Source organism: Rattus norvegicus, chromosome 20 (assembly GCF_021556685.1).
Source record: "Rattus norvegicus strain SHRSP/BbbUtx chromosome 20, alternate assembly SHRSP_T2T, whole genome shotgun sequence".
NCBI classification, from domain to species: Eukaryota; Metazoa; Chordata; class Mammalia; order Rodentia; family Muridae; genus Rattus; species Rattus norvegicus.
In genome coordinates, this window is record NC_141553.1 from 11,548,725 (window position 1) to 11,576,608 (window position 27,884).

General features: G+C 52.0%; 3 protein-coding genes across 5 annotated transcripts in view; all 3 read right to left on the minus strand.

The window, feature by feature from the left end:
- Positions 1–27,884, minus strand: part of Tspear (thrombospondin-type laminin G domain and EAR repeats) — a 172,923-nt gene that overhangs the window by 9,368 nt on the left and 135,671 nt on the right. For 2 of the 3 annotated variants that reach the window (NM_001432038.1, NM_001432037.1), the window contains exons 3-9: positions 15,943–16,187; positions 14,655–14,745; positions 12,713–12,869; positions 10,871–11,002; positions 10,047–10,273; positions 7,865–8,051; positions 5,945–6,174 (exon numbers count right to left, since the gene is read on the minus strand). In NM_001432038.1, the coding sequence (NP_001418967.1) occupies positions 5,945–6,174; positions 7,865–8,051; positions 10,047–10,273; positions 10,871–11,002; positions 12,713–12,869; positions 14,655–14,745; positions 15,943–16,187 (1,269 nt within the window). Of the gene's footprint in view, positions 1–5,944; positions 6,175–7,864; positions 8,052–10,046; positions 10,296–10,870; positions 11,003–12,712; positions 12,870–14,654; positions 14,746–15,942; positions 16,253–27,884 lie in introns of those variants that run through there. The other variant, XM_087597896.1, reaches the window with a different exon arrangement.
- Positions 18,234–19,094, minus strand: Krtap10-8l1 (keratin associated protein 10-8 like 1). The gene has a single exon (NM_001402140.1). The coding sequence runs from the start codon at positions 19,092–19,094 to the stop codon at positions 18,234–18,236; it is 861 nt and encodes a 286-aa protein (NP_001389069.1).
- Positions 26,068–27,126, minus strand: Krtap10l1 (keratin associated protein 10 like 1). Its single transcript, NM_001109555.1, has one exon. The coding sequence runs from the start codon at positions 27,121–27,123 to the stop codon at positions 26,269–26,271; it is 855 nt and encodes a 284-aa protein (NP_001103025.1). The 5' UTR covers positions 27,124–27,126; the 3' UTR covers positions 26,068–26,268.

Consider the following 27,884-nt stretch of genomic DNA (forward strand, 5'->3'; position numbering starts at 1 on the left):
AAATGAGATTCATCTGAGGAATGAGACTCTAGAGGACAAGAGGTCCAGGAGTCATGGGCCACAAAGTCCGGGGGCAGGGCGAAGACTTTCTAGATCAGCCTACCTTCTCCTTACAGAGCTGTGCGCACGCATCTGCTGGGACCAATTCAGGGGCCACCCCAGTTAACCTGCAGGACCTTCAGACTGCCGGACCCCCACCCAAGCAGGGCATGACACAGGCAGTGTCATGACTGTCACCATATAGAAGTAAATGCTGTGAAAATAACCATTGTTAACCACATGCCTGTTGCGTACTTGATGTAGGCGCACACACTCAGACACACTGGGGCACTCTCATACCAGCAGCACACGTGCACATGTCTATGCACAGGAATCTGTGCACATACACAGGAACATGTCCACACCCGTGCATGACACATATACACAATGTCTTGCACACATGTATAAACACGTGTGTACACCTGTATACCATCACGTATCGGATGCACACTGGCCTGCAAGCATGTGTCTGAACACGTGCACACGTGTGTACAGACAGGTGCCTGTGGGAACGCACATACAGGCCCACACAGTATACATCTCCCTCGGAACACCAGGGCTTCCTTCCTTTCAGCTCTGAGCTGTTTGCTGTCTGCTCACCTGCACTAATGGAGCCTGAAGGGCTTTGCATAGGAAGCCCCGGTAATGGCTACTCTGTGCCACCTCGGGGTAGCTGGAGACCTAAGAGCACGCTCTCCTGGGACTGTGTAAGAGGTGTTAATTTCATGCTGGGGCCAGACCAGTCTCAGTGAGCGCTAAGTATCTTTCCTGCCACTCAGGAGCCCAGAGCTGGGCGTGGAGCCTTACTTAGGGGCTTTAGGGAGTACAGAAGTGTGGCTGAAGTGTAGGGGAAGGGGTCAGTGGATGGGAAGACAGGAGGGGCTTGGGCAGATAGAGACAGCTTTAGGGCACAGAAAGGACAAAAGCTAATGTATATTGGTAGTCCTCACGGGGTATGCAAGGCTCACCCCACTGGGCCGGTGCTGGGACAGGGGCTTCATTCACCTCTTGGAAAACCTGCTGTGTCCCTAGGAGAAATACAAAGTCTGCTGTGTGCCCAGGCAGGCGGGGCTCAGAGGCAGTTCAAGGTCTTATCCTTTTTGAGCCCAGTGGGCCAGGGCCAGGGTGCTGACTTAGAAAATGTGCGTATTCTACTGGCCAGTATCTGAGAAGTGATATTCTATTATCCCCACACAAGAGTTGGGATATAATCCTATAAAAACATTATTCATTTTTTTAAATCTAAGATTCACTTTGTCCACGGTTCCTTGGTGGTGTTCCCTAGGGACTAGTAGAGACCTGCAGGGACCCAGCTGACTCAGTCTCTGAACCCTTAGCTGGTCAGGTGGCTGGCTCACAGCTGTCTAGTCACTGACTGCAAGGATTCCGGGGCCAAGCTGCCAGAACCAACCCCATCACCACCCACCGGAAGTTCTCACTGGCCCCACTGCAAGCCCCTCCCATTCAGAGGTGAAAGGGCAGCTGTAGGCTATACCAGGCACTGCACAAGTAGCCAGATACCCCCTGGGTTAGAAGGCTGCCTTCTCCCCCCAACCCCCACATCTCTCTCTCAGAGGAATTCCCCCAGAGAGCTGCCTGCTGTCCAGGCATTGGGCGTATGCCACCAGAGTACCTTGGCAGGATAACAGCACTGTCAGGAGCTGCTGCCAGGAACACCTGGCCTCCCACAACTCCCATTAGGGTGAGCAGACACTGACCTGGCTTTGATGGGGGAGGGGGAGGATGAGGATGTTTCTGTGGTCCAGGAGTGCCAGGAGAGGAGGGATGAAGGATGCTTAGCCTGGGCTTTCCCCAGCATCCTGGGAGGACAGTCAATCAGAGGCCCTGGGGGTACTGACCCCTCACAGTGGGCACTCAGGTCAAGCAGGCTGGGAGATGCACTCCTGAGGTCCTGGAGCACAGCACACTACCTGGACAGCTCTGATGACCCCCTATGTGCTCTTGCCTGACCACAGAGGTCTCTCCCACAGATCTGGTGCCTTCCCAGCCAGCAAAGGTCAGGGCTAGTTTCTGTCTCGGTGACTTGCTATCTAAGTGTGTTCTGAGGGCCAGACTGGACTATGTTTCAGCAATAGAGAGTGTGTGTAGCATACACAGGCCCTGAGTTCAATCTTCAGCTCTGAAAAACAGCTCTGTTTTAGCCTTTACATAGGTCCAGAGCAATAGCATCTGAGGGCCGTCCTGGCCTGAGAGGGATGCTCTCTGACCATACCCACTTCACAGAACAGGAAACCAAGGCAGGGAGGCATCCTTGTGGCCAGGGCTCAAGGGTGGCCATGCCAGAGCATGTGTTTATGCACAAACACACTCCTGCACATGTATCTGAGAGCAATGATTCTGACTGTCAGGATTACACTGTTATACTGACATCATCTCTGATGAGGTCATTATCCGCTCCTGCTGACCGGGTAGCTGCTGATGACCTCGCCCTGGTCTCACGAACCTTACCAACAGCTCCCAAACCTCAGAGCATTGGCCAAAGTTCAAGACCAAAGTCTTCAGTAACCTCAGAAGAAAATTCCCACCTGGGTGGTGTCCAAAGCTAGTTCTGAGGCTGCGTGACTGGTCTGTGTGCTTTTTACTTGGTGGTGGAGTCACGGTACCATATCATGTGCTTATAAAAAGATAAGGAGGGGGGATATGTTCTATGGAGGTCTGAGGAAAGGGGATGCCTCTGCGTATCCATGCTGAGGCATCCCTTTCCCCTGAGGAACTAGTCACGTGATGGTATAGTATAGAATAAAGTTTATTCAGGGCACGGGGAGGGGAGTTAAGAAGGCAGTAGGGGCAGAGAGAGAGAGGGAGAGGGAGAGGGAGAGGGAGAGGGAGAGGGTGAGGGAGAGGATGAGGGAGAGAGAGAGGGAGAGGGAGAGGGAGAGGGAGAGGGAGAGGGAGAGGGAGAGGGAGAGGGAGAGGGAGAGGGAGAGAGAAGTAGAGGCCAGCCATGAGTGGAGAGAAGGGAGGAGGGGAATAGGGAGAGAAGGGACAAAGGGGAAGAGGATAAGAGACCAAGAGAGAGAGGAGGGGGCAAGCAGCCCCTTTTATAGCGTCAGGCACACCTGGCTGTTGCCAGGTAACTGTGAGGCTGGAGCTTAGACAGAATGCTAACAGTAACAATTGATGAAGATACCCAACGTCAACCTCTGGCCTCTACATATAGACACATTCAGGTCCAAATGTATATACAACACACACACACACACACACACACACACACACACGCATGCACACACACACACACATGCACACACACACACGCACACACACACACACACACGGCATGCATGTGCACACGTACACTAATTCACCAGACCCAAGTCATAAACAGAAGAGAAGCAAAAGGTCCACGTAACTGTGGGAATGGAGCTGTCTAGGAGCTGTGGGGACAGAATGCTAACAGTTTTGTTTTCTTGTTTTTCAGAGCTGAGGATTGAACCCAGGGCCTGTGTGTGCTACACACGCTCTCTATTGCTGAAACATAGCCTGGTCTGGCCCTCAGAGGACACTTAAACAGCAAAGCCTGCTCTAGAACCCTCCAGGCAGGTGGATGGGATGCTAGCCCTGGCTTTGCTGTCACCACTTTGTGATCTGGGGCAAAAGGGGACACTGTCACTGGTTGGAGCTCTGATGCCCGGCATGAGCACCTGGTGATGGGGACAGTCTCCCCTTTGCTCTTTAGGATCCTTGGTATAAAATGACAGTATTGATGGCTGTAAGCTCCTGGGAGGGAGGGAGAGAACAAGGGAGGGAGGGAGGGAGGGAGGGAGGGAGGGAGGGAGGAAGGGAGGGAGAGAGGGAGAGAAGGAAAGAGGAAGAAAGGGAGGGAGGAAGGGAGGAAGGGAGGGGTTCATGAGAAGGAAAATGTATAGAAACAACAGTACAGGCACAAGGGGTCTAAATGTTCACATGAGCCTGTGTCAGCATGCATGTATGTGAAACACAGATGTTCAAGCATGTTTGTGTGTGCAGGTTGTCTCCTGCCCTTTCTGAGGCCTGGGCAGAAGATGGGGCATGGTTTTTCCCTTCTGTGTCCCGCATCGTTGTGGGCCTTGCTGTTCTTGCTACCCACAAGGCTAAGCTGCATGTCCCATCCCATCTCTGCTCCAATAGCTGATTGGACAGTGTCTCTGGCCCCGCCCCTTCACCAGTCCTGGAGTCAAGGTTTTCTCTCCTGCGTAACACCTGCCTTCTTGACTCAGGAAACCTCAGGCTCAGCCCGTGTACCTTCTTCTGGTGTCTACTCAGAGCTCCCACTAGCAGCATGTGTCATGCAGCTTCCTGGGTGTCTGTCAGCATCCCTCGCTAAGCCACTCCTGACCTTAGTAGGAAGCCATTGTCTCTAGACTGTTGGGGCCTGAATTTGCATGTCCCCACAAACTCACATAGAGGTTTGGGACCCTATTTGGGAAGTTGAGGTCTGCCAGGCCTGTCTGGGTCGTGGGCAAAGCGAGTGTCCTTTTTTTTTTTTTTTTTTTTTTTTTTTTGAGGTCACGAGAGCATGCTGGTATGCCGTGGTGTGGTAGCTCTCCTGCTTTGTCTCTTCCGCTCCACTCATCCCTCCACTCTCTGCCCCGTGTAGAAGCAGCACTTTGTTCTTTCCAAGGGCCATGCCCTTGAGCTTCCAGCCTCCGGACCAGCGAGTAAACTTCCTTTGTTTACAAATCGTAAGAAATGGACTACAGGGCCCCATAATAACGGAAGTCTCTGGCATTTCTAACTTGAGGCTTGAAACACTGGAGGGTATGGCTAAAGAATGCACCTTTAAGGAGTCTCTTTCTGCACCACTCCACTGTCCCCCACTTGCACCTGTGGCAGCCAGTCTCTGTTCACCTGGCCCTAGGCTGTAAGATTCCTGACGTCTCCCTTTGAACTGCTGTGCACTTACCCATGGTGCCCTGGAAGTGCCTGCCCTACGGACATAGCTTGTCAGGTTGGAGTCCCTGCACCTCAGACCCTTCCAGAAAGGCCTGCCCTGAAGAGGTGGGTGTGTCCCCACAGCTTGCAGGCACACTCTGGTGATTCCTGGTGGCTGGCGGCTTCCAGCTGTATCTGCCTCTGTACTCTGCTCTGGGCTGCTCTGTTCTAGCTGTGCGTGCCCCTCCCACCTCCTTCAGCAGAGTCACTCTTGGGGCAGCCCTCCTCTGCAGCACGCAGGGTTCTGCTTTGACCCTGTGCTAAATGCAGAGTGGCTGTTGCCCTCTGGCTGTACCTGTGCCCTCCACTAAGGTCACTGCTGGGAGCTCCGCTGGTCTTGGCAAAGCTATTGCTGTTCAGTGCAGCCGGCTCTTATGGACAGACTGTCAATCATAAAACTGTGTTGTGCCACAAAACTAAATACTCAGAGGACTTGCCTGCAGGGGTAGTGGACCAGCCAAGGGGCTTCCAAGTCAAAAGGGGACGCTATGCCCCCACCAGATCCCCTCTGCCCCTGGTCAGTGCAAGTTGCCTTGTTATACCCTGTAGATTGGAGAGCCACAGACACCGACTGATCAGAACAGGGGAGTTGTGGCAAATGGGGAAGCCTGTTGTGAGCACCCAGGGTTCCTTTCTTAGTAGCCCAGACTCAACCACCCTCAAAAGCACAGGTGGCCATAGAAGCAGTGAGGGCTCAGACCATCTGGGAAGACACCTGGAGGGCTCAGACCACCTGGAAAAACACCTGGAGGGCTTGGACCAGCTGGAAAGACACCTGGAGGACTCAGACAACTTAGGAAGACACCTGGCCTGTAGCATTCAGAAAGGACAGGCACTTGGGCACTAGTGCCATGGCCACACTATGCTGGCTTTCAAAGAGACTTGCCCCTTGGCCATCCCATCCAGCAGGCACACACTGCACATGGGGTGGGTCCCTGGCACCGTGCACTAGAGAACTTGGACTCCTTACCAGGAATGACTGGAAGAGCTGGAAGGCACCAACAAGCCAGATGTACAGGTGGGAATGCACCTGGGTGGAGGTGCCATTGAAGGTGTTGGCCACCACCAGGAAGGAGTAAGGCCCCACGGTGAAGAACTCCCAGTCGTAGGCACCGGACGTGGCAATAGATTGGTTGGCTTCAAAGAGCTGACTGCTGGGGTTCCACCTGTAGACCACGCTGTCGATGTTGTGGTTGTCCCCTGGAACCAAGGTCAGTGCTGGGGGGAGGGGCGCTGTTCCCTGGGGTTCCCAGCTTGGCCAGGGCACAGACAGCTGCTATGCACATTCCCTGTATCCCCAAGTCCCTCCATTACTGCACCCCTCGGTCAGCCTCTTCCCCCAGCCTCTGAGCCTTCGGGGGCAAAAGAAAAAACCTACAGGCCATCTGGACCTTTCCCCATCTGAGCCCTACACACCTCCAGCCTCACCTCCTCCTGCCTTGGCCCCTCCCTGCCCTAATAGGCCAGACTTGCTCATATCACCCTCTCTTTGTCTGGAACTTCTCCCCCACGGTGCTCCCTGGAAGTCTTCCGTGAATAGTGCTCCCCAGGTGTTTCTCGTGATGCTCTATGGAGCCCTCCCCCATGGTGCCCTTTGGAGAGGTCCTCCCTCCTCATGCTCCTGGGATGCATCTCCTATGGTGTTCCCTGGAGACCCTCTCTTGTGGTGCTCCCTGGAGGTCCTCCCCTATAATCCCCTCTTCGTGGTGTCTCCTAGAGGAGACCCCTGGGGCTGCTCTTCCATGGCCCTTCCTCGAAGGTCCTCCCTTATGGTCCTCCTTTCCAGTGCCTGCTCTGCAGGAGCACTCACCCTTCGGGGTACCCTGCTGTTGGGGTCTTGGGCTCCCCTGAGTACAATGGCTGAGGCTTCACCTCCCAGGCTGCCTGGTGCACTGCATACTTGGGTGGATACTGGGCTGGGAAGTCTCCAGAGAGATGGTTCAGAGCAACCATACAGTTGGCCCCTGAAACGTCCATCCTTGGTTTGGGAAGAGTTGGCCACCAAAGTGACAAGGGCCTGACTCACACCAGGTTCCCCAGCCAGCCCAGGCTGTGCCACCTGCTCTGACATTATGGAGTCCAGGCCAGAATGCTGAGCTCTCAGGAAAGCAGCAACAGCAGCCTCCTATCTGGCTTCCTCCATGGCCACACACCCATTGACGTTAATGCTGCTTCTACTGCCCTAGTTTATGGTCAGTATGTCACCGGCTAGCTGTGTCAACTTGACTCCTCACAATTAAGAGGCAAGTTGATGGATACAGTCCACGCCCGGAGCTCAGTGGCTTCTCTGGTGGGTAGGAACCTTGTAGCTTCGCTGTTTTCCTAACCTAGGTGATACACAGCTATCATAGAGTTTATGTGGCCTATCTCTGACCACGTATTTCAGGGCTAAGCTGCGGGAAACGGGTCAAGCATGACTTAGTGTTTGTGTGTGTGTGTGTGTGTGTGTGTGTGTGTGTGTGTGCGCACATGTGTGTGTGTGGTGCATATGTACATGTGACATGTCCATGTAGAGGCTACAGGTCAATCTCCAGTGTTATTCCTCAGCTTGTCTTTTTGAGGTAAGATCTTTCAATGGCCTGGGGGGTCACCAATCAAGCTACAGTGGATGCAGTGACTTCCTGGGATCCTCTACCCTAGTGCTGGGATTACAAAGGCATGAATCATGCTTAGCTATTTTCTGTAGGTGCTAGGTGTCAAACTCAGGTTCTAATGCTTGAGAGACAGCACTTTACTAACAGAGCCATTTCCCAGCTCCAATTTAATATATATATATATATATATATATATATATATATATTTTTTTTTTTTTTTTAAGAGGATGAAAAATTCACCTGCTCACAAACCATGCGATGGTTTCCTTCCAGGTTAAAGGCCACACTTGCCTTACCTTCTCGGTGGTTGGCCACCACCAGGAAGTGCTCTCCGTCCACCTCAAAGGCCTCCCAGTCACGGGCACTGTGGGTGGCGATCCTCTGGTAAAGGGTGAACTTCAGCTTTCTGGGGCTCCATTTGTAGATGACTGAGAACTCCTGACCCCTTTCATTTGGCCCAAAGTTAGCCACGGCCAGGAAGATCTGAAAGAGAAGCGTTATCTTATGTTGGCACCAGACCAGGAGCTCAATCTGCAGGAGTTTGAACATCAGCACCTTCCCCACGTCTACAGGGAAGGGTACAGGGCAGGCTGAGTGAATACGAGTGTCCTGGTGCTTAGACATGCTCAGGGCTGGATGTTGCATGGTTGTATGGCTCTCCCAGGGACAGAAAGCATGGCTTTAGGCTCCCATGATATCGTGTGCATTGCCCCATGTGCAAAAGAAAGAAAGCACGCATTTGTTTAGGGACAAAATGTCTTCCCTTGTTTCTGTTTCCTGGTATTTCTTGACTGCAAACTTACTATTTTTTTCCCATCACACACAAAAAGAAAAACTTTCATTAGGAAGAACCTACTAGTATCACTACCACTGGACATATTGTATCCCTATTGGGTGGCAGCAGGTTTTACCTGGTTCATCCCTAGTGTCTGGGGTGGGCCCTCTGCTGAGCTAGAGCCTTTGAGACAGCCACACAATGCTATCCTCAGGATAACATCCTGCCATGCAGGCTATGGGAGTTTGGAAAGAAACATTCCCTTCTCCTGCCATGGTGTGAACGCCCTCTCCTGGTGTGAACGCCCTCTCCTGGTGTGAATGCCCTTCTCCCTGTCCAGGTCCTCTGCTCGCTTCAGCCCAGGTGGAAGGGACTACTACCCAAGGCCAACCCCTCAGGCCTTGACCTCCAGAGAGCTGGTACTAACATCCATTTTCACATCCTGGGTAGCCAGTGTGGTAGATAAGATACTGACTCTGAGATGTGCCCTGCATTGCAATGGTCTAACGTAGCCCAGGCTGGCCTCAAACTCTCAAACTGGGTATGATTTTGAATGTCTGATCCTCCTGCCTCCATTCCCTGATGGATTATAAGGTAATTATACATCTGTCCTGGCTGGTTTTGTGCGGCAACTTGACACAAGCTGGAGTTATCACAGAGAGAGGGGCCTCCGTTGAGGAAATGCCTCCATGAGACCCAGCTATAAGGCATTTTCTCAATTAGTGATCAAGAGAGGAGGGCCCAGCCCCTTGTGGGTGGTGCCATCCCTGGGCTGGTGGTCCTGGGTTCTATAAGACAGCAAGCTGAGCAAGCCAGGGGAAGCAAGCCAGTAAGAAACATCCCTCCATGGCCTCTGCATCAGCTCCTGCTTCCTGCCCTGTGTGAGTTCCTGTCCTGACTTCCTTTGGTGATGAACAGCAACAGGAAAGTGTAAGCTGAATAAACCCTTTCCTCCCCAACTTGCTTCGTGGTTGTGACGGTTTGCATGTGCTTGGCCCAGGAAGCAGCACTATTAGAAGGCGTGGCCTTGTTGGAGGGACTGTGTCACGGTGGGGGTGGGCTTGGAAAGCCTCCATCTGGCTGCCTGGGGATGCTCAGTCTGTTCCTGGCTTCCTTTGGATGAAGATGTAGAACTCTCAGCTCCTCCTGCACCATGCCTGCCTGGATGCTGCCATGCTCCCACCTTGATGATAATGGACTGAACCTCTGAACCTGTAAGCCAACCCCAATCAAATGTTGTCCTTTATAAAACTTGCATTGGTCATGGTGTCTGTTCACAGCAATAAAACCCTACCCAAGACAGTGGTTATGATGTTTCGTGCAGGAATACAAATCCTGACTAAGACAACGTCATACCCAGTTTATGTGGTGCTGGAGAACTCAGGGATTTGTGCATGCTGGGCAAATACTACCAACCAAGCCACTTCCCCACCTCCAGTCTGAACAGTTTTGATTGTAGTGAGTTATGAAGGACTAGACAGACTTTTAAGTCAGTGCTACTTCTGCCCTGTGGGGAGTTGAGCAGACTCCTCATAGGCACACTCCTATAGCCTACAACCTGTGACTTTGAGCCATCATCTCTCCTAGCGAGGGCTTGGAAGCCCAAGAGCTGCTTAGGACTGCAGAGTGCACAGGTGTTCCAACCTGCGAACCCCTCAGAGGCGCTCATCAACAAGGAAGGGAAGTCACCTGTACAGACTTGCCTTTTTCCCAATGGTGAAGTGTCGCCATGACTGTGCCTGGTGCGTGGCAATGTTCTGGTAGGAGACGAATTTCCCATCTGACCACTTATAGATGGCTGATCTAGCCTTCCGATTGGCTGCGGCTGCAAAGAGCCCCACACCGGGGATATTGAACACCTCGATGCCCAGTGTCTCTGAGTTGGTGTGCAGACTCTGGTGTTCTTCTACGTAGTCCAGCTTGGTCTTGGCTTGGAATGGGAGGATGGGGACCTAGTCAGTGTGCATAGGAAGGGAGCTGGGGGTTCTCTTGGGAGTGACATCAGGAGCCCTGCCAGGACTTGGTTCCTAGGCCTATGCCCAAAGCCCTGGGATTTATGAAGATTCTCCTGGGAGCCCCGTTTTATCCTTGTGGGAAAGGTTCATTAAAGGGAGGCTGCTCCTGTCCACTGGGGTGATTTGGGATCTGTGTAGCCCCCAGATACAAACAGGATAAAGGAGAGGTCTGAGTGTCTGTGCTGTATCCTCTTCATTAGCTAGCTACCAGGGAAGAGTTGCTAAGAGAGCCTGGCCATGTGTCCCTCATGACACAACCTAGGTGTGCCTGTTTTTTGATTGAACACACAGGATTGACACTCCTGGAGTTCTAAGGCCATCTCTAGGGCTGGACATTCTAGGAAGGAAAACATCCTGGCTTGCCTGGGTTGTCCTGGTGGCCACCCGCTACTGAGGTGACTTTCTGCTCTCTGAAGTGGCCCTTACGGATGAATGGGACTTCAGAGGGCATGCAGCCAGATGCTCTCTGTGCTTAGGATACCGAGGGGTTTGAATTCTGGGTCCAGCCTCACCTGCCAACACGGAGACCCATTCGCTGCCGGCACACAGGTACAGCCCCTTTTGGGCGGCATCGAACCAGAACTGGGCACCCTCTGCCTTGGTGCACGGTGGCCGGGATCCCAAGGTTACTTTCATGTCAGCTTCTGTGGGGAAGATCAGGGGAGAGTGTCTGGCATATCAGGACTCCTTAGACAAGGATTCTATGCAAGATGTCTGTAGGATGAGGTCATTAGGCAGGTGAAGGCAGGTACAGGATAGAACGAGGCCTGTCATTGGACGAGAAGGAAGGATGGGTGGGAGAAAAGTTTTGGAGAGGAGGAGGAGGAGAGTGGAGGAGAAGGTGCAGCCAAGAGAGAACATGGAGGCGGATGTTAAGATTTCTCTCTGCGGGGTTGGGGATTTAGCTCAGTGGTAGAGCGCTTGCCTAGGAAGCGCAAGGCCCTGGGTTCGGTCCCCAGCTCCGAAAAAAAAGAACCAAAAAAAAAAAAAAAAAAAAAGATTTCTCTCTGCACATCTACAGGTTGTAATGAATAGTCTTAAGAGATGGATGTGTACAGGGCTTTGTGTGTCTAGGTGGGCAATTATATCTTATCAATTGGGTCAGAGGTTATTGTGTTGTGTGTTCTTTCATGTGGCGATTTAATTGAGTTCAAGAGAGTGAGTGATGGCAGGACACTGGGCCACCGCAGAATTGGGATGTGTACGTCTGGCATGGTGGCAACCTGCCTTGGGAACTAGATGGGTAGAGAGATTATTGCTGGGTTCAGAGAGAAGCCATCCGCAGTGTGATATGGGATGGAGCCTAGTGGGTGAGAAGTTTGTTGATTGAGATGAAAAATATCCAACAGACGTCATGTGGCACTATGGTGACAGCATTAGTGTGGGTTAAAAGAAACCACTAATAGTTTTACCGCAACAGCTGTCCAAGTCCAGTGGTCCTTCATCTTTGTATGTGGCTGAAGGGAACCCTGACAGCACAGGTCATTGGAGATAGGGTGGGTGTCCCCAGTCATGATGTGTCTGGCTGGCCTCACTACCTTCAGCCTGTTCTTCTGCTGTCACCCCCACGAACCCTCAACAGTACCACACTGCCCTAGGGGCCTGTCTCTTCTCAGCGGTCGGCGCTAAGCCAACATTCTTGAGTGTTTTTTATCTCACTTCTTCTAGTACCAACATTGGTCTCCTGTCAGGAATCCTGGCTTTATAGGGACAGCTCCATCAGCATCTGGCAGCCATGTAACCCAGTAGAAACCTAAATGCCCAACCCACACGGATGGGGGACTTCCTTTATTTATGATGTGGGAACCACAAGTTTTGGGGTCCTGGCTGTCTCTCACCACAGAGCAGGGGTATATGTGTAGTCGGGGAGGGCTTCTCAGAGTCTATAAGGCAGCGGCTGTGATTTTTATAAATGGCTCAACATTGCAACTTAACATTAGGACAGAGAAGATATGGATCAGAGAGAGCGCGTCCAGGAGATACCATGGGCTGCAAGGGCTAGCAGGAAACAGAGTTAGGTCTTGGCATCGGCTGGGCTGAGGTTAGAATGACCTGGAGCAAGTGACCGGGAGACATGTGCAATAGCTGGCCAAGGGTTCAGAGGAGGGAGACTTCTTGATGTGAACCATATCTTCCAGCTGCCCAGGGGGCCAAGAAAGGTGCTTGGTCTGCCTGTAGGCTGTCCAAAAGAGCCCTTCAAGGGACAGGTTGGAGGTTCTGGATGGCCCTGAATATCATCCTGGCCACTGGGACAAGTGCCCTTCTGCCACTGAGAGGTGCACACTGGAGAAGCCGAGATAGGAGCCTGTGCACTCAGGTGTTGCCAGGGTGGGAAGCAAGCCCCGACTACTAACCATAGGGATATTTTAGCACCTCTTTGTCATCAGGCTTCTCCGTGAGTCTCTTCAGCACCTGGGGGATGGACAGCTCAGCCAGCCTGGCGTTCCTGCTGGGACACAGCTGTGGGGTGGCATCTGAGCCAGGCAGCAGCACCAGCTGCCTTATCACGCCCTGTAGAGGAAGAAGGTGAAGTGCTACCGGTGTGTGGGGACACCAGTGCTGGGGACTTTGCTGGCTAACCTGCAGAGTGAGAGGGGTCTGACTGTAGGTTTATTGGGAAGACAACGGGACAACTGCTTACCGCTCTTAGTGAGGGACTAAGTGGGAGGGACTGTCCACATGGAACTAGAGTGACTGGGCCATATTTCTTTCCACCTGACCCAGCTACTCTTTTATCTCTTCCTTCATCATTCATCCACCATTGATCCACCCACTGATCTGTCTGTCTGTCTATCAATTTATCCATTCAACTATCTGTCCATGTATACATACACCCATCCACTTACTCACTTGTCCATCTGCCCAGTCGCCAATGCCCATTCATTCAAAATCTATCAGTTCATCTACCTATCCACCCGTCCGTCCATCCATCCATCCATCCATCCACCCATCCATCCACCCACCCATCCATCCATCCACCCATCCATCCATCCACCCATCCATCCATCCACCCACCCATCCATCCATCCATCCATCCATCCATCCATCCATCCACCTATCCACCTACCCACCCACTCATCTAGCTACCCAGCCACCAACGCATGCATCCATCCACTTATCCATCCATTCACCCATGCAAGCATCCATCCATCCATCCATCCATCCATCCATCCATCCATCCATCCATCCATCCCATGCATCTACCCGTCTATCTGTGTTTTCATTTGCCCATTCAAGCATAACATGAGTAAATTTCCACAGAGTGATTACTATGGACACTACAGAGAGCTGTAGATCCCAGGTATGGTGTAGATCCCAGGTATGCCACCCTAGCAGTGAGTACAACACAGGCATAGATGTGTGAATGAATGGATGGAAAGACAGGTGGATGTATGGGAGAGTAGATGTATGAGTGGATGGATGGGTGGGTGAGTGGGTAGGTGAGAGGATGGATGGCTGAGTGAATGGATGGATGAGTGGATGGATGGGTGAATGGATAGATGAGTGGATGGATGGGTGAATGGATAGATGAGTGGATGGATGGGTGAATGAATGGATGAGTGGATGGGTGAGTGGATGGATGGGTGGGTGAGTGGATTGATGAGTGGATGGATGGGTGGGTGAGTGGGTAGATGAGTGGATGGATGAGTGGATGGATGGGTGGGTGAATGGATGGACAGGTGAGTGAATGGGTGGATGAGCGGGTGAATGGATGTATGGGTGGATGGATGAGTGTATGGATGGGTGGATGAGTGGATGGATGAGTGGATGGGTGGGTGGATGGATGAGTGGATGGGTGGGTGGATGGATGGGTGGATGGATGAGTGGATGGATGAGTGGATGGATGAGTGGATGGATGGGTGGATGAATGGGTGGATGAGCGGGTGAATGGATGTATGGGTGGATGGATGAGTGTATGGATGGGTGGATGAGTGGATGGATGAGTGTATGGATGGGTGGATGGATGAGTGGATGGATGAGTGTATGGATGGGTGGATGAGCAGGTGAATGGATGTATGGGTGGATGGATGAGTGTATGGATGGGTGGATGAGTGGATGGATGAGTGGATGGATGGGTGGATGAGTGGATGGATGGATAGAAAGACTGGGTTCAAACATCAGTTTGTCAGAGTGTTGGTGATAGACTTCCCTGGTAGTAGGGACCCAAGAACCTTAGCACCTTTGTGCCCCTGGGTCTTCCTTAGCGGAGATGGCGATCTATCGCCAGAGGCAATGTAACAGGCTGTCCCCGTACCCCAGGGGCAGGGCTGCTGCTGGCACCCCCTCTACACTCACTGTGAATCGGCCTTTGGTTCTCTTCCGGCTGCCGATGAAGAACCGGGCTCCTCTTACTGATAGGGTGGGTGGGAAGGGAACATCCGCCATTCTGAAACATGAGTGGACAGTACCAGTGCCAGAGAACCTCATTTGCTTATGAAGGTCGGGGATGGGTCTCACATGGAAACAAGTGAGCATCCTGGGCTGCTGTGACGACAGGCTCCATAGCAATTAGAGCAGCACCCTCTGTCAGGCAGAGGAGGCCTCCTCAGCTCCTGGGGCTCTAGTGGCCCCCGGGTCTCCTTCCCACCCTCCCTTTCTACACCCTTCTACCTCCATCTCCCTTCCTATTGCATCTGATCATGCTTGCAGGTTCCCCCCACATCTGTGGTCTCTGCCTCCCCATCAGGATCCGTCTCATCCAGCTAACATCATCTTGACTTGGCTTAAGACCCCATTGGGATGTAATGGCATGTTTGTAGTCCCCAGGAACATGAGCTGGGGTCTATTACCCCCAAGACAGGAGCGCCTGCAGGCATACATAATCAGGGTATACATATGGGTCCTTTTCTCTACTTCTTGGGGAACCTCAAGGTCCTTCTGTATTGGGGCCCCAGCCCTGTGTTCTTTTACACTGCCCGGGAGCAGGGCAAGATGGTGGCTATGGGGTAGGAGGGAGGCACCTTGCTGGAGACCCAGGAGACTCTGAAAAGTACCGGTTGTGACTGCTATAAAGGTTAAATACATCGAGGAAGGCATGAAAGCAAGGAGACCAAGAAAGGGGACATGTGGCCAGACACTCCGCATATGGAGCAGTGTGCCGTGAATGACTGTTCTCCTTGGTAGCCCTGCTTCCTCCTGCCCTAACTATCTGTTGCAGTGTGCTAAGCTCCTGGCTAGGGTTACCAGCAAGCAAGCCGTTTACCCGTAGGCCACCTCCACTCTGTGCTAGGTATTAGCCCAACCCACACCCTTATTGCTGGCCTATATTCTCAAAACAAGGGTCTCAGGTCATCCTTGGCCATAGTGGCTCCAAGTAGGAGGTTTCTGATCCCTGATTGGGCCCTTCTATTTCAGAGCCGTGTGGCTGCTTCATGGCCTCAGACTTGATAATAGAGGCCTGTCTCCCAAAAGGCCCTATCACGGATCTGCCTTTGCCTCAGGTAAAAGGTTTGGCAACGCAGGGGCAGGGGGAGACTTATCCAGGGCCCACCCCCACTGCACAGTGGCAGAACAGTCACTGGAATGGGTTTCTCAAATGACACACAACGTAGTCAACCACTGGGATGCACATCCTGGTACCTACATGTCCACTGGGAGGCCACAGTCCATGGTGAGGGAAAAGGATCCTTGAGACACAGCCAAGATCAGAGTATGCCATCGGCTGTCCATGAGGCCAGGGCTCCGGAAGGACACACGGGTCTGCCAGGCACCAGCCAGGTCCTCGCTGAGAAATAGGAAGTGCAGCTGTGTGGGTGAGTACCTCAGGCCGAGCAGTAGCACGTCCCTGTCCCTCTCCTCCGCCAGCAGGGAGAGCAGGTATTCGTTCTTCTGTGGAGAGCAGGACCAGAGGTTGGACGGAGCTGAAGGAAAGGGAGGAGGGAAGGACCAAGGAGGACGGGCAACACCAGTGGGGTGAGACAGATAGGAAGGAGGGCGGAGCTAAGGGGAGAGAAGAGTAGGGCCTGGGAGAAGGTGGAGATAGCAGGAGAGGGGTGGGGCTGAGAGGAGGAGGGTGGTGCTAACCAGAGAGTGGGCGGAGCTAATGGCGCCCTATCCAGTAGCACTTCTGGGTGAACCTCCTCACACCAACTCCCTAGCCCCTCAGTACGAGAAGCCTAGTCTATGCGCGTAACAGAATGTTTTCAAATCGGTTCTGACCTGCTCCGGAGTCTGTGAAGGAGTCTGGAGGACCTCACACTGAGTAAAATCAGGCCAGAAGGATTGGAGCTGAGCCACTCTGCGCAGTTCCCCAGAGGCTCAGATCCACAGAGACACAAACAACAGGGTGCTAGGGGCTGGGGGACCGGAGGACGGGGTGGGGGGGGGTGGAGTGACGGGGGGGGGGGTGCGTTGCGGGGGGGGGGGTGGAGCAAGCGACCAGTAGTTCAGGGCTTTACAACATAGCTGGGGTTTGCTGGGAAGACCGTGAATGAACTGAACTCCAAGCTGGCTGAGCTACGCTCACAAAGACGCAGTCAATTCGAGGCTGTGTCAGGCAAGCAGCAGGCCTGCTAGGTTCTGAGCTCTCAAAAGCAACAGTCTCCTTTCCACTGTGGGCGGTTTATTTAATGCTTCTCACCAAGCTCTTCTTAGCCTAACATAGGTGGTCTGAAGAGCAGAGAGGATAGTCAGCTAGTTGATTGTGTGCCCGCAAGTGTGTACACGCATACTCTTTCTTTAGCGCTGCGCTGCTCCTGGGAGCCCGCAAGCCACTTCTATGCACCCGTTCTAAAGGGGGCCTGTGAGGTCTCCAGAGTCCGCTCGATGCACCTTGGTCACAATGTGGTACCCTCTTGTTCAGTCTCCTTTGGGAACAGAGAGGACCTTTCTGCACCTGGAGTTCTCACAATGGTAAGAGGGGTGAGTCTGTTCCCTGCGGACTTCCAGGAAATGGCGTGACGCTTGGAAGATGGTGGGTGACAAAGATCAGAACCCTCCCAGGGGTTTCCAGGATATCAGGAGCCTGAGAGGGATGATGAGAGGCCCCCAAATCCTCCCTAAACACACACAGCAGGCAGGGTCACACTGGTTTGAGTTGTCAAGCGCTCCCCCTGTCCAGGGCCCTCAGTCTCATTTTGGATCAGTTCCTTTTTTTGTTGCTGTGAATACCCACCACAGCTTATGGAAGAAAGGGTTTATTTTAGCTTAAGTAGGAGATGAAAGCAACCGGTGAGTGAAGCAGGAAGCCAGAGATCACATCTCTAGCCACGAGCAGGAAACAGAGAGATTGAACTCCAACCAGGGCCAAAGGTTTCAGCTCTAGAAACCTGTCCCCAATAACTCAGAAACTCGAGCAACCCTTTAAGGCTTCCACAAACCCCCAAGCAGAACGGTCCACCAGAGACCAAGTCTTCAAATACATGAGCCTACTTGAGAAAACTTTCATTCAAACAACCAGGGACACAGACACAGACACAGACACAGACACAGACACAGACACACACACAGACACACACACACACACACACACACACACACACACACACACACGCACTCACACACCAGGGGAGGGGGACTACTCTTGCTTGTCAATTGCTGAGCTGAGTCCTTCCCTCCTAGAAACATTACTGCTAAGGAGATGAACATTTGCTTGAACCACATGTTCCAGAACATGACAGGAGAGCCAGGTAGTTAGAAGAGTTTATTGAAACCATGGACTGTTGACAGGCTGATGTTGGGGGGAGCAGAGGGACAGGGGAGCCAGAGGCCCAGAGGATCAGCAGGCCTCCTGGGAAGCAGGAGGAGAGGCCAAGTCACAAGGGACAAGTCGGGTGGCTCCATCCTGGGGGAATGTATCCCAGATCAGGGTCAGACTGGAGAAGCTGAGAAGCACCCAGGAAGGGACCTGAGCCAGCTGGCACCAGAAACAGGCCATCAGCAGGTGGACTTCTGTCCAGAGCAGGCCTGTCTGGAGCAGGCAGGGCGGCACAGCAGGGACACACAGGAGGCTGGGCGACAGCAGCTGGGCTGGCAGGAGGAGGCACAGCAGGAGGAGGTGGGCACACAGCAGGCAGGTCTGCACACAGGGCGGCACAGCAGGGACAGGCTGGAGCAGGGCTTGCAGCACACAGGCTTGCAGCACACAGGAGCACAGCAGGAGGGCTGGCAGCAGGAGGAGGAGGAGGCAGAGCAGATGGGTGTGCAGCACACAGGCCTGCAGCAGACAGGCACACAGCAGGAGGGCTGGCAGCAGGAGGACTGGCAGCTAGACTGCTGGCAGCAGGAGGAGGAGCCAGAGCAGATGGGTGTGCAGCACACAGGCTTGCAGCAGAGGGTTACACCGCAGGGCTGCTGGCAGGAAGAGGTGCAGCAAGAGGGCTCACAGCTAGACTGCTGGCAGCATGAGGAGGAAGCACCACAGCAGACTGGCACACAGCAGACAGGCTTGCAGCAAAGGGTCACACCGCAGGACTGCTGGCAGGGGGAGCAGGTGCAGCAAGCTGGCTGGCAGCTAGACTGCTGGCAGCATGAGGGTGTGCAGCAGGAAGATTGGCAGCAGGGGCTGGACACACAGCTCACTGGGGTGCAGAGGAGGCAAGGGGTTGGGGCACAGCAGCTGGACTGGCAACAGCTGGGGACACAGCAGCTGGGGGCACAGCAAGGAACACAGCAGCTGGGCTGGCAGCAGCTAGGGGCACAGCCGCAGGGCTCACAGCAGCTCTCTGGGCAGTCGTCCACCTGCCAGGAGGAGTTGGTGCAAGCATCAGAGCAGACAGACATGGTGGAGGCGGCCATGGCAGGGTTGGGTGGGAGGTAAGAGCGTGTGAGTGTGTGTGTAACTGTGTGTGAGACTGTGTGTTTTATGTGCTATGCTGTCGGCTTTTATACCAGACAGGCTATGTTTTCAGCCGGAAGCCTCAAGAACCCTCCCTCCTTCCTCGTGGGTATTTTGAGCCGCGTCCTGAAAGCCTTTGTTGATCTGTTTATTTACAGAAGAGTCACTCCTTCTGAGTTCCAAGTGTTGACTTAGCAGCTGTGGTGCCTGGTTCTCTGGGTGGAGTCTTGCCTATGCTGGGTCTGGCTTTGTGAATATACCATGTGCCTCGACATTCAGGTTGCTCCACTGGACGCGGGTAGGCAGGAACTCCAGCCCAGGTGGGTGGGTAGATTTGTGAAGCCTGCTGGCTATAGATGCACCTGACAGGGGAATGTCCCCAAACACTGGGGAATGTGGCACAGGTCTGCAGAGGGTGATACAGTAAGGGAAAGTAGAAGGAGAAAAATTCTTCCGGAATACAGGTTTCCCAGAACAGTATCAGAGAAGGGAAGCCATGGAGAAAGCCCCACAGTTGTGGGAACCGTGCCCCTCTGCACCTGAAACTTAACAGTGTGCTATGCGCTCACATAGACTGGGAACCTGTGCCTTATATGCACACAGACACCTTGGGAGCATTCAGACAGCCCAGCAGCCAACCTGAGCCTAGTAGGATGGGTACTAAGCTAAGCTGAGGCTGGGATGACCGAAGGTAGATAATACCAGGAGGGGAGGGAAGCAGGCTGGCCTTTAGCAAGAGGCTGTGAGAGCTCTTGGCTGGGAAAGAAGAGTTAAAGCCAGGGACAGTAGGGACTAAATGACCCTCCTAAGCCCACCTGGAGCCACCAGCGAGCAGACCCACTTTTCTTCCCTCCCCACCATTTAATCCATTTTTGTTGTTTATGATCTCAATGTTCAACCACCTATTACATACAGAGTTTAGCTCTTTTTTATGGCTCTATAATATTCCACTGTGTTGATCCACTAGAGTGTATCCATCCAGCGATGGATGGATATTTTGATTGTCCCCTGTTTACTACAGACATGAATAAAACTTCGATGACCAATGTTTGTGTTTGGTGCTTCATGTGACAATGAGTTTTCTTTTCTCTAGAGTAAAGACTCTGTGTAGCTTTCTTGGGTCAGGTGGTGGATGAATGTTTATGTTCAGGATGCACTCCCCCATGAGGGGCAGGCCACCTGCATTCCACTGTAGTGTGACGAGGGAGAGCTCTTTTTAGTCTTTTGTGGTGGGGTGCACTCTCTGATGGCTGCTGCTGGGTTGAATGTCTTTAATGGGCTCATCTGCTGAGCTGCCTTGTGTCCTCAGAGGATCCTACGCAGTGTGAGAGGATGTACTCTCTACACTGGGCTTCCTAACCTCAGTGCCCCTAACAGGCTGTGGGGCTCCTGTACTGTGCCAAGCGGCATTTCCTGCTGAGAGCCTCACCTGCTCCTCCTCTTCCCTGGCATCCTACTTATATAATATATAATATATAATATATGGTATATGGCATATAGCATATAGCATATAGCATATGGTATAATGTATAGTATATAGTATATGGTATAATGTATAGTATATAGCATACAGCATATAGTATATAGTATAATGTATAGTATATATTATATACTATAATATATAGTACATAGTATATAGTACATAGTATATAATATATAATATATAGTATAATGTATAGTATATAGTACATATACATAGTACATAATATATAGTATAATGTATAGTGTATAGTGTATAGTATAATGTATAGTATATAGCATAATGTATAGTATATAGTATATAGTATAATGTATAGTGTATAGCATATAGTATATAGTATATAGCATAATGTATGCTATATAGTATATAGTATAATGTATAGTACATAGTACATAATATATAGTATATAGTATAATGTATAGTATATAGTATATAGTATAATGTGTAGTATATAGTATATAGCATAATGTATAGTATATAGTATAATGTATAGTACATAGTATATAGTACATAGTATATAGTATATTAATGTATAGTGTATAGTATAATGTATAGTGTGTAGTATATAGTATATAGTATAATGTGTAGTATATAGTATATAGCATAATGTATAGTATATAGTATAATGTATAGTACATAGTATATAGTACATAGTATATAGTGTAATAATGTATAATGTATAGTATAATGTATAGTATGTAGTATATAGTATATAGTATTAAATGTATGTAGTATATAGTATAAATAGTATATAGTATAATATAAAAGGAGGAGGAGGAGGAGAAGGAGAAGGAGAAGGAGAAGGAGAAGAAGAAGAAGAAGAAGAAGAAGAAGAAGAAGAAGAAGAAGAAGAAGAAGAAGAAGAAGAAGAAGAAGAAGAAGAAGGCGGCAGTGAAGGAAGGTGGCAGTGTCCAAGGTCTTAATGACCCCTTTGAACACATGCTCCAATGTTTTAGTGAGCTTTCTGTTTGTTGCTCTGATAGAAGCCATGAGCAAAAGCAACTTGGGGAAGAAAGGGTTTATTTCAGCTCAGAGTTCCTATATAACAATCTGTCATCAAAGGGAGTCGAGGCAGGAACAAAACACAAAGGCTGAAGCAGAGGCCATGGAGGAGCACTGCTTACTGGCTTGTTCCCCATAGCTTACTCAACCTGCTTTCTTAAATGCCTGTGGAACTCCTGCCCAGGGTTGGCACCATGTCCAATAAGCTCACATCAATCATTAATCAAGAAAATCTTCCATAGACTTGCCCACGGGAATCCGATGGAGGCGTTGTTTTAAATGAGGTTCCTCTTTTCAGATAACCCTAGCTGTGTCATGTTGACAAAAACCTATTCAACATAGCAGATGACCTCACTTCCTTCCATCAGGCCCCACCTCTTACAGACTTCACCATCTCCCAACAACACCACAGGATGGGGACCAAGCCTTCAGCACCCGGAACGACAGAACTCGTGCTCAGGGCTCTGTTTCTAGGACGCTGGATTCCATTGCTGGGGTTTGCTGAGGGCCTGTATGACAAAGGTTCCCTCTCAAAATATGCGAAGGACCCCTAAAAAAAGATGGATAAACTTGACTTGACTTTTATTTATTTATTTATTTATTTATTATTTTTACTTATTTAGTTTATTTATATGAGTACACTGTCGCTGTCTTCAGACACACCAGAAGAGGGCATCCGATCCCATTACAGATGGTTGTGAGCCACCATGTGGTTGCTGGGAATTGAACGCAGGACCTCTGGAAGATTCTGGAAGAGCAGTTGGTGCTCTTAACCGCTGAGCCATCTCTCCAGCCCCAAACTTGACTTTTAAGTGGGTAAGAGAACTGGACAGACCCCCTCACGTAAGGTATTTACCGCAGGCTGGTTTCTGGGGTCGGCGTGAGAGTAACTCATGCCTCAGACTGGTTTGAGATGTGTCACCCCCTCTTCCGGTTTTCAGAAGTCCTGAGGATGGGAGTGGGTTCTTTTTGGTCTGTTCCCACTCGGGTCTATACCTTCCTCCCTTGTGCTTCAGCTCTGCTCTGGTAACTGACCCGAGGCCTTTCTCAGCACAGGTGCCCATGGCTGTGAGTCTCTCTCTTTGCTGAGTTTGTGCTGTTTCTGAGGTGTGATGGCTGAGGGTCAGTGTCACCTGACAGGATTTGGTATCACCCAGGGGCATGTTCTGGACATGTCAGTGGGCATGTTCCCAGGGAGGGCTAACTGGGGAGGGAAGAGCCACCGTGGTGGGTGACCCCCTCCTATGGGCTGGAGAGAGAGCTGAGCCCCAGCACATATCTTTCTGCTTCCTGAGGACTCAGTGCCTTCTCACACTCCTACCATGATGGCCTGCATCCTCTAACCATGAGCTAAAATAAATCCTTCCTCCCTTAAGTTGTTCTGCTCAGCCAAGCATTTTTCATAACCCAAAAAGCAACCCACAGAAGAGACACCAAGGGCTCAACCAGGGTGGGAGTGGGATAGGGTATGGATAGGGTGTGGAATCTGCTCCCCATATCTGACACAGATCTCCATGCTAGCTGCAAAGGAATCTTACAATGAAGTCACCATGCATGCTGCAAAAGACCCTTACAATCGACAATGAATCGACCTGACTCAAAAAATGGCCAAGAGAGCTGGTTAGATCTGTTGCCAAGGAAGATACCCAGAAGGTAAGCGATGCCCACAGTAAACTCTTGGAAAACTGTGACGTCCTCAGCAGTGTGGAGCATGTCTTTGATCTCAGCTAAGGCAGGAGGGGGACCGTGAGTTTGGGGACGGTTTGTGCTATGTAGAAAAACCCTAGGAGGGGAGAGAATGAGTGAGAGAGCAAGAGAGATGGAGAGAGGCCGAGAGAACAAGAGAGGGAGAGAGCAGAACAAGAGAGAGAGAGTGAGTGAGAGAGAAAGAGAGAGAGAGAGAGAGCACAAGAGAGGGAGAAAGAGCAGGGCAAGAGAGAGAGAGACAGAGACAGAGACAGAGAGACAGAGAGAGGGGGAGAGAGACAGAATAAGAGAGAGAAGAGCAAGAGAGAGCAAAAGAGAAAGAGATAGAGTAAAAGAGAGAGAACAAGAGAGTGAGAAAGATTGAGAAGGAGAGAGAGAGAGAGAGAGAGAGAGAGAGAGAGAGAGAGAGAGAGAGAGAGAATACAGATGTTGGGGAGGAAGGATACTCTCAGTGCTTCTGGGAATGCAGCATGGCTGAGGGCTGTGGAAGAACTTGGTGGGCTCTAAAAAACAAAAACAAAAAACTCAAACGCACCTCCAACCATCCAGTACTCACACTCTGTGGTATTTATTAAAAGGAACTGAAAAGCCACGTCTTCACAGAGAGATCCGTGAATGGATGTGCTTTAGTCACGATGGCCAAAGCTCCACAGAACCCTGCTGAGCCTCAGCTGAGAAGGAGACCCTTCTACCAAGGGAGAGACCCTGTCAAGGCAGACAAGGGAACGAACGGTGTTTAGCACCAGAGGAAAATGACTGTGGAATATGGGGGACCTGGGGGAGCATGGAGGGGTGTGGAAGATGGGGAATATAGTAGGATCTGGAGGGACACAAAGACCTAAGCATGATTCGGAGTAAGGGGAGCAGGCTGTAAAGGGATGGCTGGGAGTTGTTGTTCAGGGAGGCTCCACAGGATTCCTGAACCCTGAGGGTACCCATGACAGCAAGGTATTCTGTAAGACACTGCAATGATGGGGGTTAGCCTTCCTTCTGTGCTCTGCCCCACAGACCAGGCATCACTCTTTTTTTTTTTTTTGTTCTTTTTTTTTTTCCGGAGCTGGGGACCGAACCCAGGGCCTTGCGCTTCCTAGGTAAGCGCTCTACCACTGAGCTAAATCCCCAGCCCCAGGCATCACTCTTACTTTCTTCCCTCTCTGTCCCGTCTCTTCCCATTCCCCACCCTCCTCTGTCTCCACATGCTCATGGCCAGCCTCTACTCCTCTACTCTCTCTCTCTGTGTCTCTCTGTGTCTCTGAGTCTCTCTGTGTGTCTCTGTCTCTGTCTGTCTGTCTCTGTCTCTCTCTGTGTGTCTCTGTCTCTGTGTGTCTGTCTCTCTATGTGTGTCTCTGTCTGTCTCTGTGTGTCTCTGTCTCTCTCTCTCTCTCTGTTGGTCTCTGTCTGTCTCTGTCTCTGTCTCTCTGCCTTTCTCTGTCTCCACTACCCCCTTCACTCCTCTACTCTCTCTGTATGTCTCTCTGTCTCTCTGTGTCTCTCTGTCTCTGTCTCTCTCTGTGCGTCTGTCTCTCTCTCTGTTGGTCTCTGTCAGTCTCTGTCTCTCTGCCTTTCTCTGTCTCCACTACCCCCTTCACTCCCCTCCCCATGCCCTATTCCATTCTATACCCTTCATATGGCTGGTACCTCAGGGGGAGGAGACATCTCAGCATGGTCCTCAGAGGCACCCCCTTCACCTCATTGGTCCTCTATCAAACATATTCCTGGTTCTTTCTTTCTTTTTATAAAACACAACAATGGGTGTGTGTGTGTGTGTGTGTGTGTGTGTGTGTGTGTGTGTGTGACCCATTTGACAATGTCCTCGGCATGTCTGACCCCAAGAGTAGAGTCAGTGGCAAAGCCAGATCCCTGGGCTCCAGCTGTGCAGGGCAGGACCTTGGCCTGCTGCTTTGGCTCAGCTATTTCCTCCTGTGACGTTCGTGTGGACAGGACCTGAGCCAGGCATGTGGCTTATTGGCTTGGTCACAGCCTTTAGCGGCTGTGAGTCTCATCCCCAACTCATCAACACCTCCCTTCCACACAGCGCTCCTTTCCAGGGTCCTCACTCAGGGTTTCTTTTTCTCAGTGTCTTTGAGCAATTGCTCCACGGTTCCTAACTTCTTGGCTGGGTGGGATGGGTGAGGCTGGTGGGTTCCCATCAACAGATCGGCTACTGGGCTACATTCTCCTGCCTTGGGCACTTTCTAAAATGAATGGCTCTACGGCTAGATGGTGGCTTTCTGTGATCACTCAAGGGCTGGGTGGCAGCAGAGTAGAAACTTTGCTTAGGTATTCTTGTGGTGAATTGGGTCAGGCAATTTCTCTGACTCCCTTCAGAGGAATTCCCCTCAGGGCACTACTCCACATGGTAAAGATGCCTGGGAGATGCCCCAGACTGAGTTCCACTGGATTTGCTGGGGATACCTTACCCAGCAGCAGTTTCTCCTTGCTGGCTACACATGTGTCTGAGACAAACACCCATTGGACAATGGGACCCTCTGTGGATGATGGGGACCCTTTCCAGATATGGGGGAGCATCACTGCAGCGTCTCACTCTTTGTACAGAACATGACACTGAGCTCCACTGGTCGCCCCAGGGCAGGTGACCAGCTTCTCTCACTATTGCACGGCTAAGACCGCCCCTCCTGCAAATAATCACAGCTCGCAGAGACCGACAACTACTCGAGCCACATTTCTCAGAGAATGAGAGGAGATGCAGAAGTTTGAAGAGTTTATTAGCATTGTGGACTGCTGAATGGCTGGTGCCAAAGATGAGAGACACAGAATGGAGGGACAATAATCTAGGATGCAGGTAGGGCTCCTGGGAGTGAGGGTGATAGTTCAAGCCGGTGTATAGAACGTATTGGGGCTCTGTCCTGGGATGGTCCTACATCAGGAGCAGAGTAAGGGGCTGAGAGAGATCAGGAAGACACAAGCCTACAGTAGACAGCCCATCAGCAGGTGGACTTCTGTCCAGAGCAGGCCTGTCTGGAGCAGGCAGGGCGGCACAGCAGGGACACACAGGAGGCTGGGCGACAGCAGCTGGGCTGGCAGGAGGAGGCACAGCAGGAGGAGGTGGGCACACAGCAGGCAGGTCTGCACACAGGGCTGCACAGCAGGGACAGGCTGGAGCAGGGCTTGCAGCTCACAGGCTTGCAGCACACAGGAGCACAGCAGGAGGGCTGGCAGCAGGAGGAGGAGGAGGCAGAGCAGATGGGTGTGCAGCACACAGGCCTGCAGCACAGGGTCACACAGCAGGAGGGCTGGCAGCAGGAGGACTGGCAGCTAGACTGCTGGCAGCAGGATTCAGAGCAGATGGGTGTGCAGCACACAGGCTTGCAGCAAAGGGTCACACCACAGGACTGCTGGCAGGGGGAGGAGGTGCAGCAAGAGGGCTCACAGCTAGACTGCTGGCATGAGGAGGAAGCACCACAGCAGACTGGCACACAGCAGACAGGCTTGCAGCAAAGGGTCACACCGCAGGACTGCTGGCAGGGGGAGCAGGTGCAGCAAGCTGGCTGGCAGCTAGACTGCTGGCAGCATGAGGGTGTGCAGCAGGAAGACTGGCAGCAGGGGCTGGACACACAGCTCACTGGGGTGCAGAGGAGGCAAGGGGTTGGGGCACAGCAGCTGGCCTGGCAACAGCTGGGGACACAACAGCTGGGGGCACAGCAAGGAGCACAGCAGCTGGGCTGGCAGCAGCTAGGGGCACAGCCGCAGGGCTCACAGCAGCTCTCTGGGCAGTCGTCCACCTGCCAGGAGGAGTTGGTGCAAGCATCAGAGCAGACAGACATGGTGGAGGCGGCCATGGCAGAGTAGGGATGGAGTGGAGCGAGTGAGCGTGTGAGCGAATGTGAGCGTGTGAGGTGCTAGGCTGTCGGCTTTTATCCCCCTGTGTTGTTGTTGGCTTGTTCTCCCTTCCTTGTTGGTGATCCCCATCATCAGGGTGTTTGTTTGTCTGGGACGGTGTTGTCGGTCCACTTCCTGCCTGCGTGTGGTACGGGAAGCAGTGATGGGGCATCAGTGTTAGGTGAGGCTCTGTGAGCAGTGAGATTGGGTGTCATAGGTGAGCTGCAAAGATATTCTCAGCCAAGATGGCTACCAGGACACTCGCTCCCTCTGCAAGAATCAGTCCCTTGGAGCTATGTCCTCCGTACCCCTGCCACCACCTTGCTCTGAATGACAGTGGTCACATTGTGGTGGTGCCCAGAGGCCACAGGTGTGCAGTGACCTGTCCAGGGCTACTGGGTATGAGGGTCCAGCGGCAGGCTAATGGCTCCTGCCTGCATCCCTCTATAGCATCTCCTCAGCTCCTGCACCTCTCCGCAGTGCCCTGGGACACTGTCCACCCTGTCCTCGTGCCTAGAGCCGCAGGAAGCTGGGTTCACTTCCTTCCCACGTAGACAACTCCTGGTCAGGTTTGCAAGTTTCGAGCCACAAGGGGCTCCATGTGGGATGGTGCCTGTGTGTCATGTCTGCCTCCTACCCAATTCTCTCAGTCCTCTGCGTGGCTTCTCCTCACCAGCCTTCCTCACTCTCCCTGTGGATCAGTCTCATACCTCTAGGACTA

Bases quoted from the DNA above. Each gene is read 5' to 3' on its own strand.
- Krtap10-8l1 (NM_001402140.1), bottom strand. From the start codon at position 19,094: ATGGCCGCCTCCACCATGTCTGTCTGCTCTGATGCTTGCACCAACTCC.
- Krtap10l1 (NM_001109555.1), bottom strand. From the start codon at position 27,123: ATGGCCGCCTCCACCATGTCTGTCTGCTCTGATGCTTGCACCAACTCC.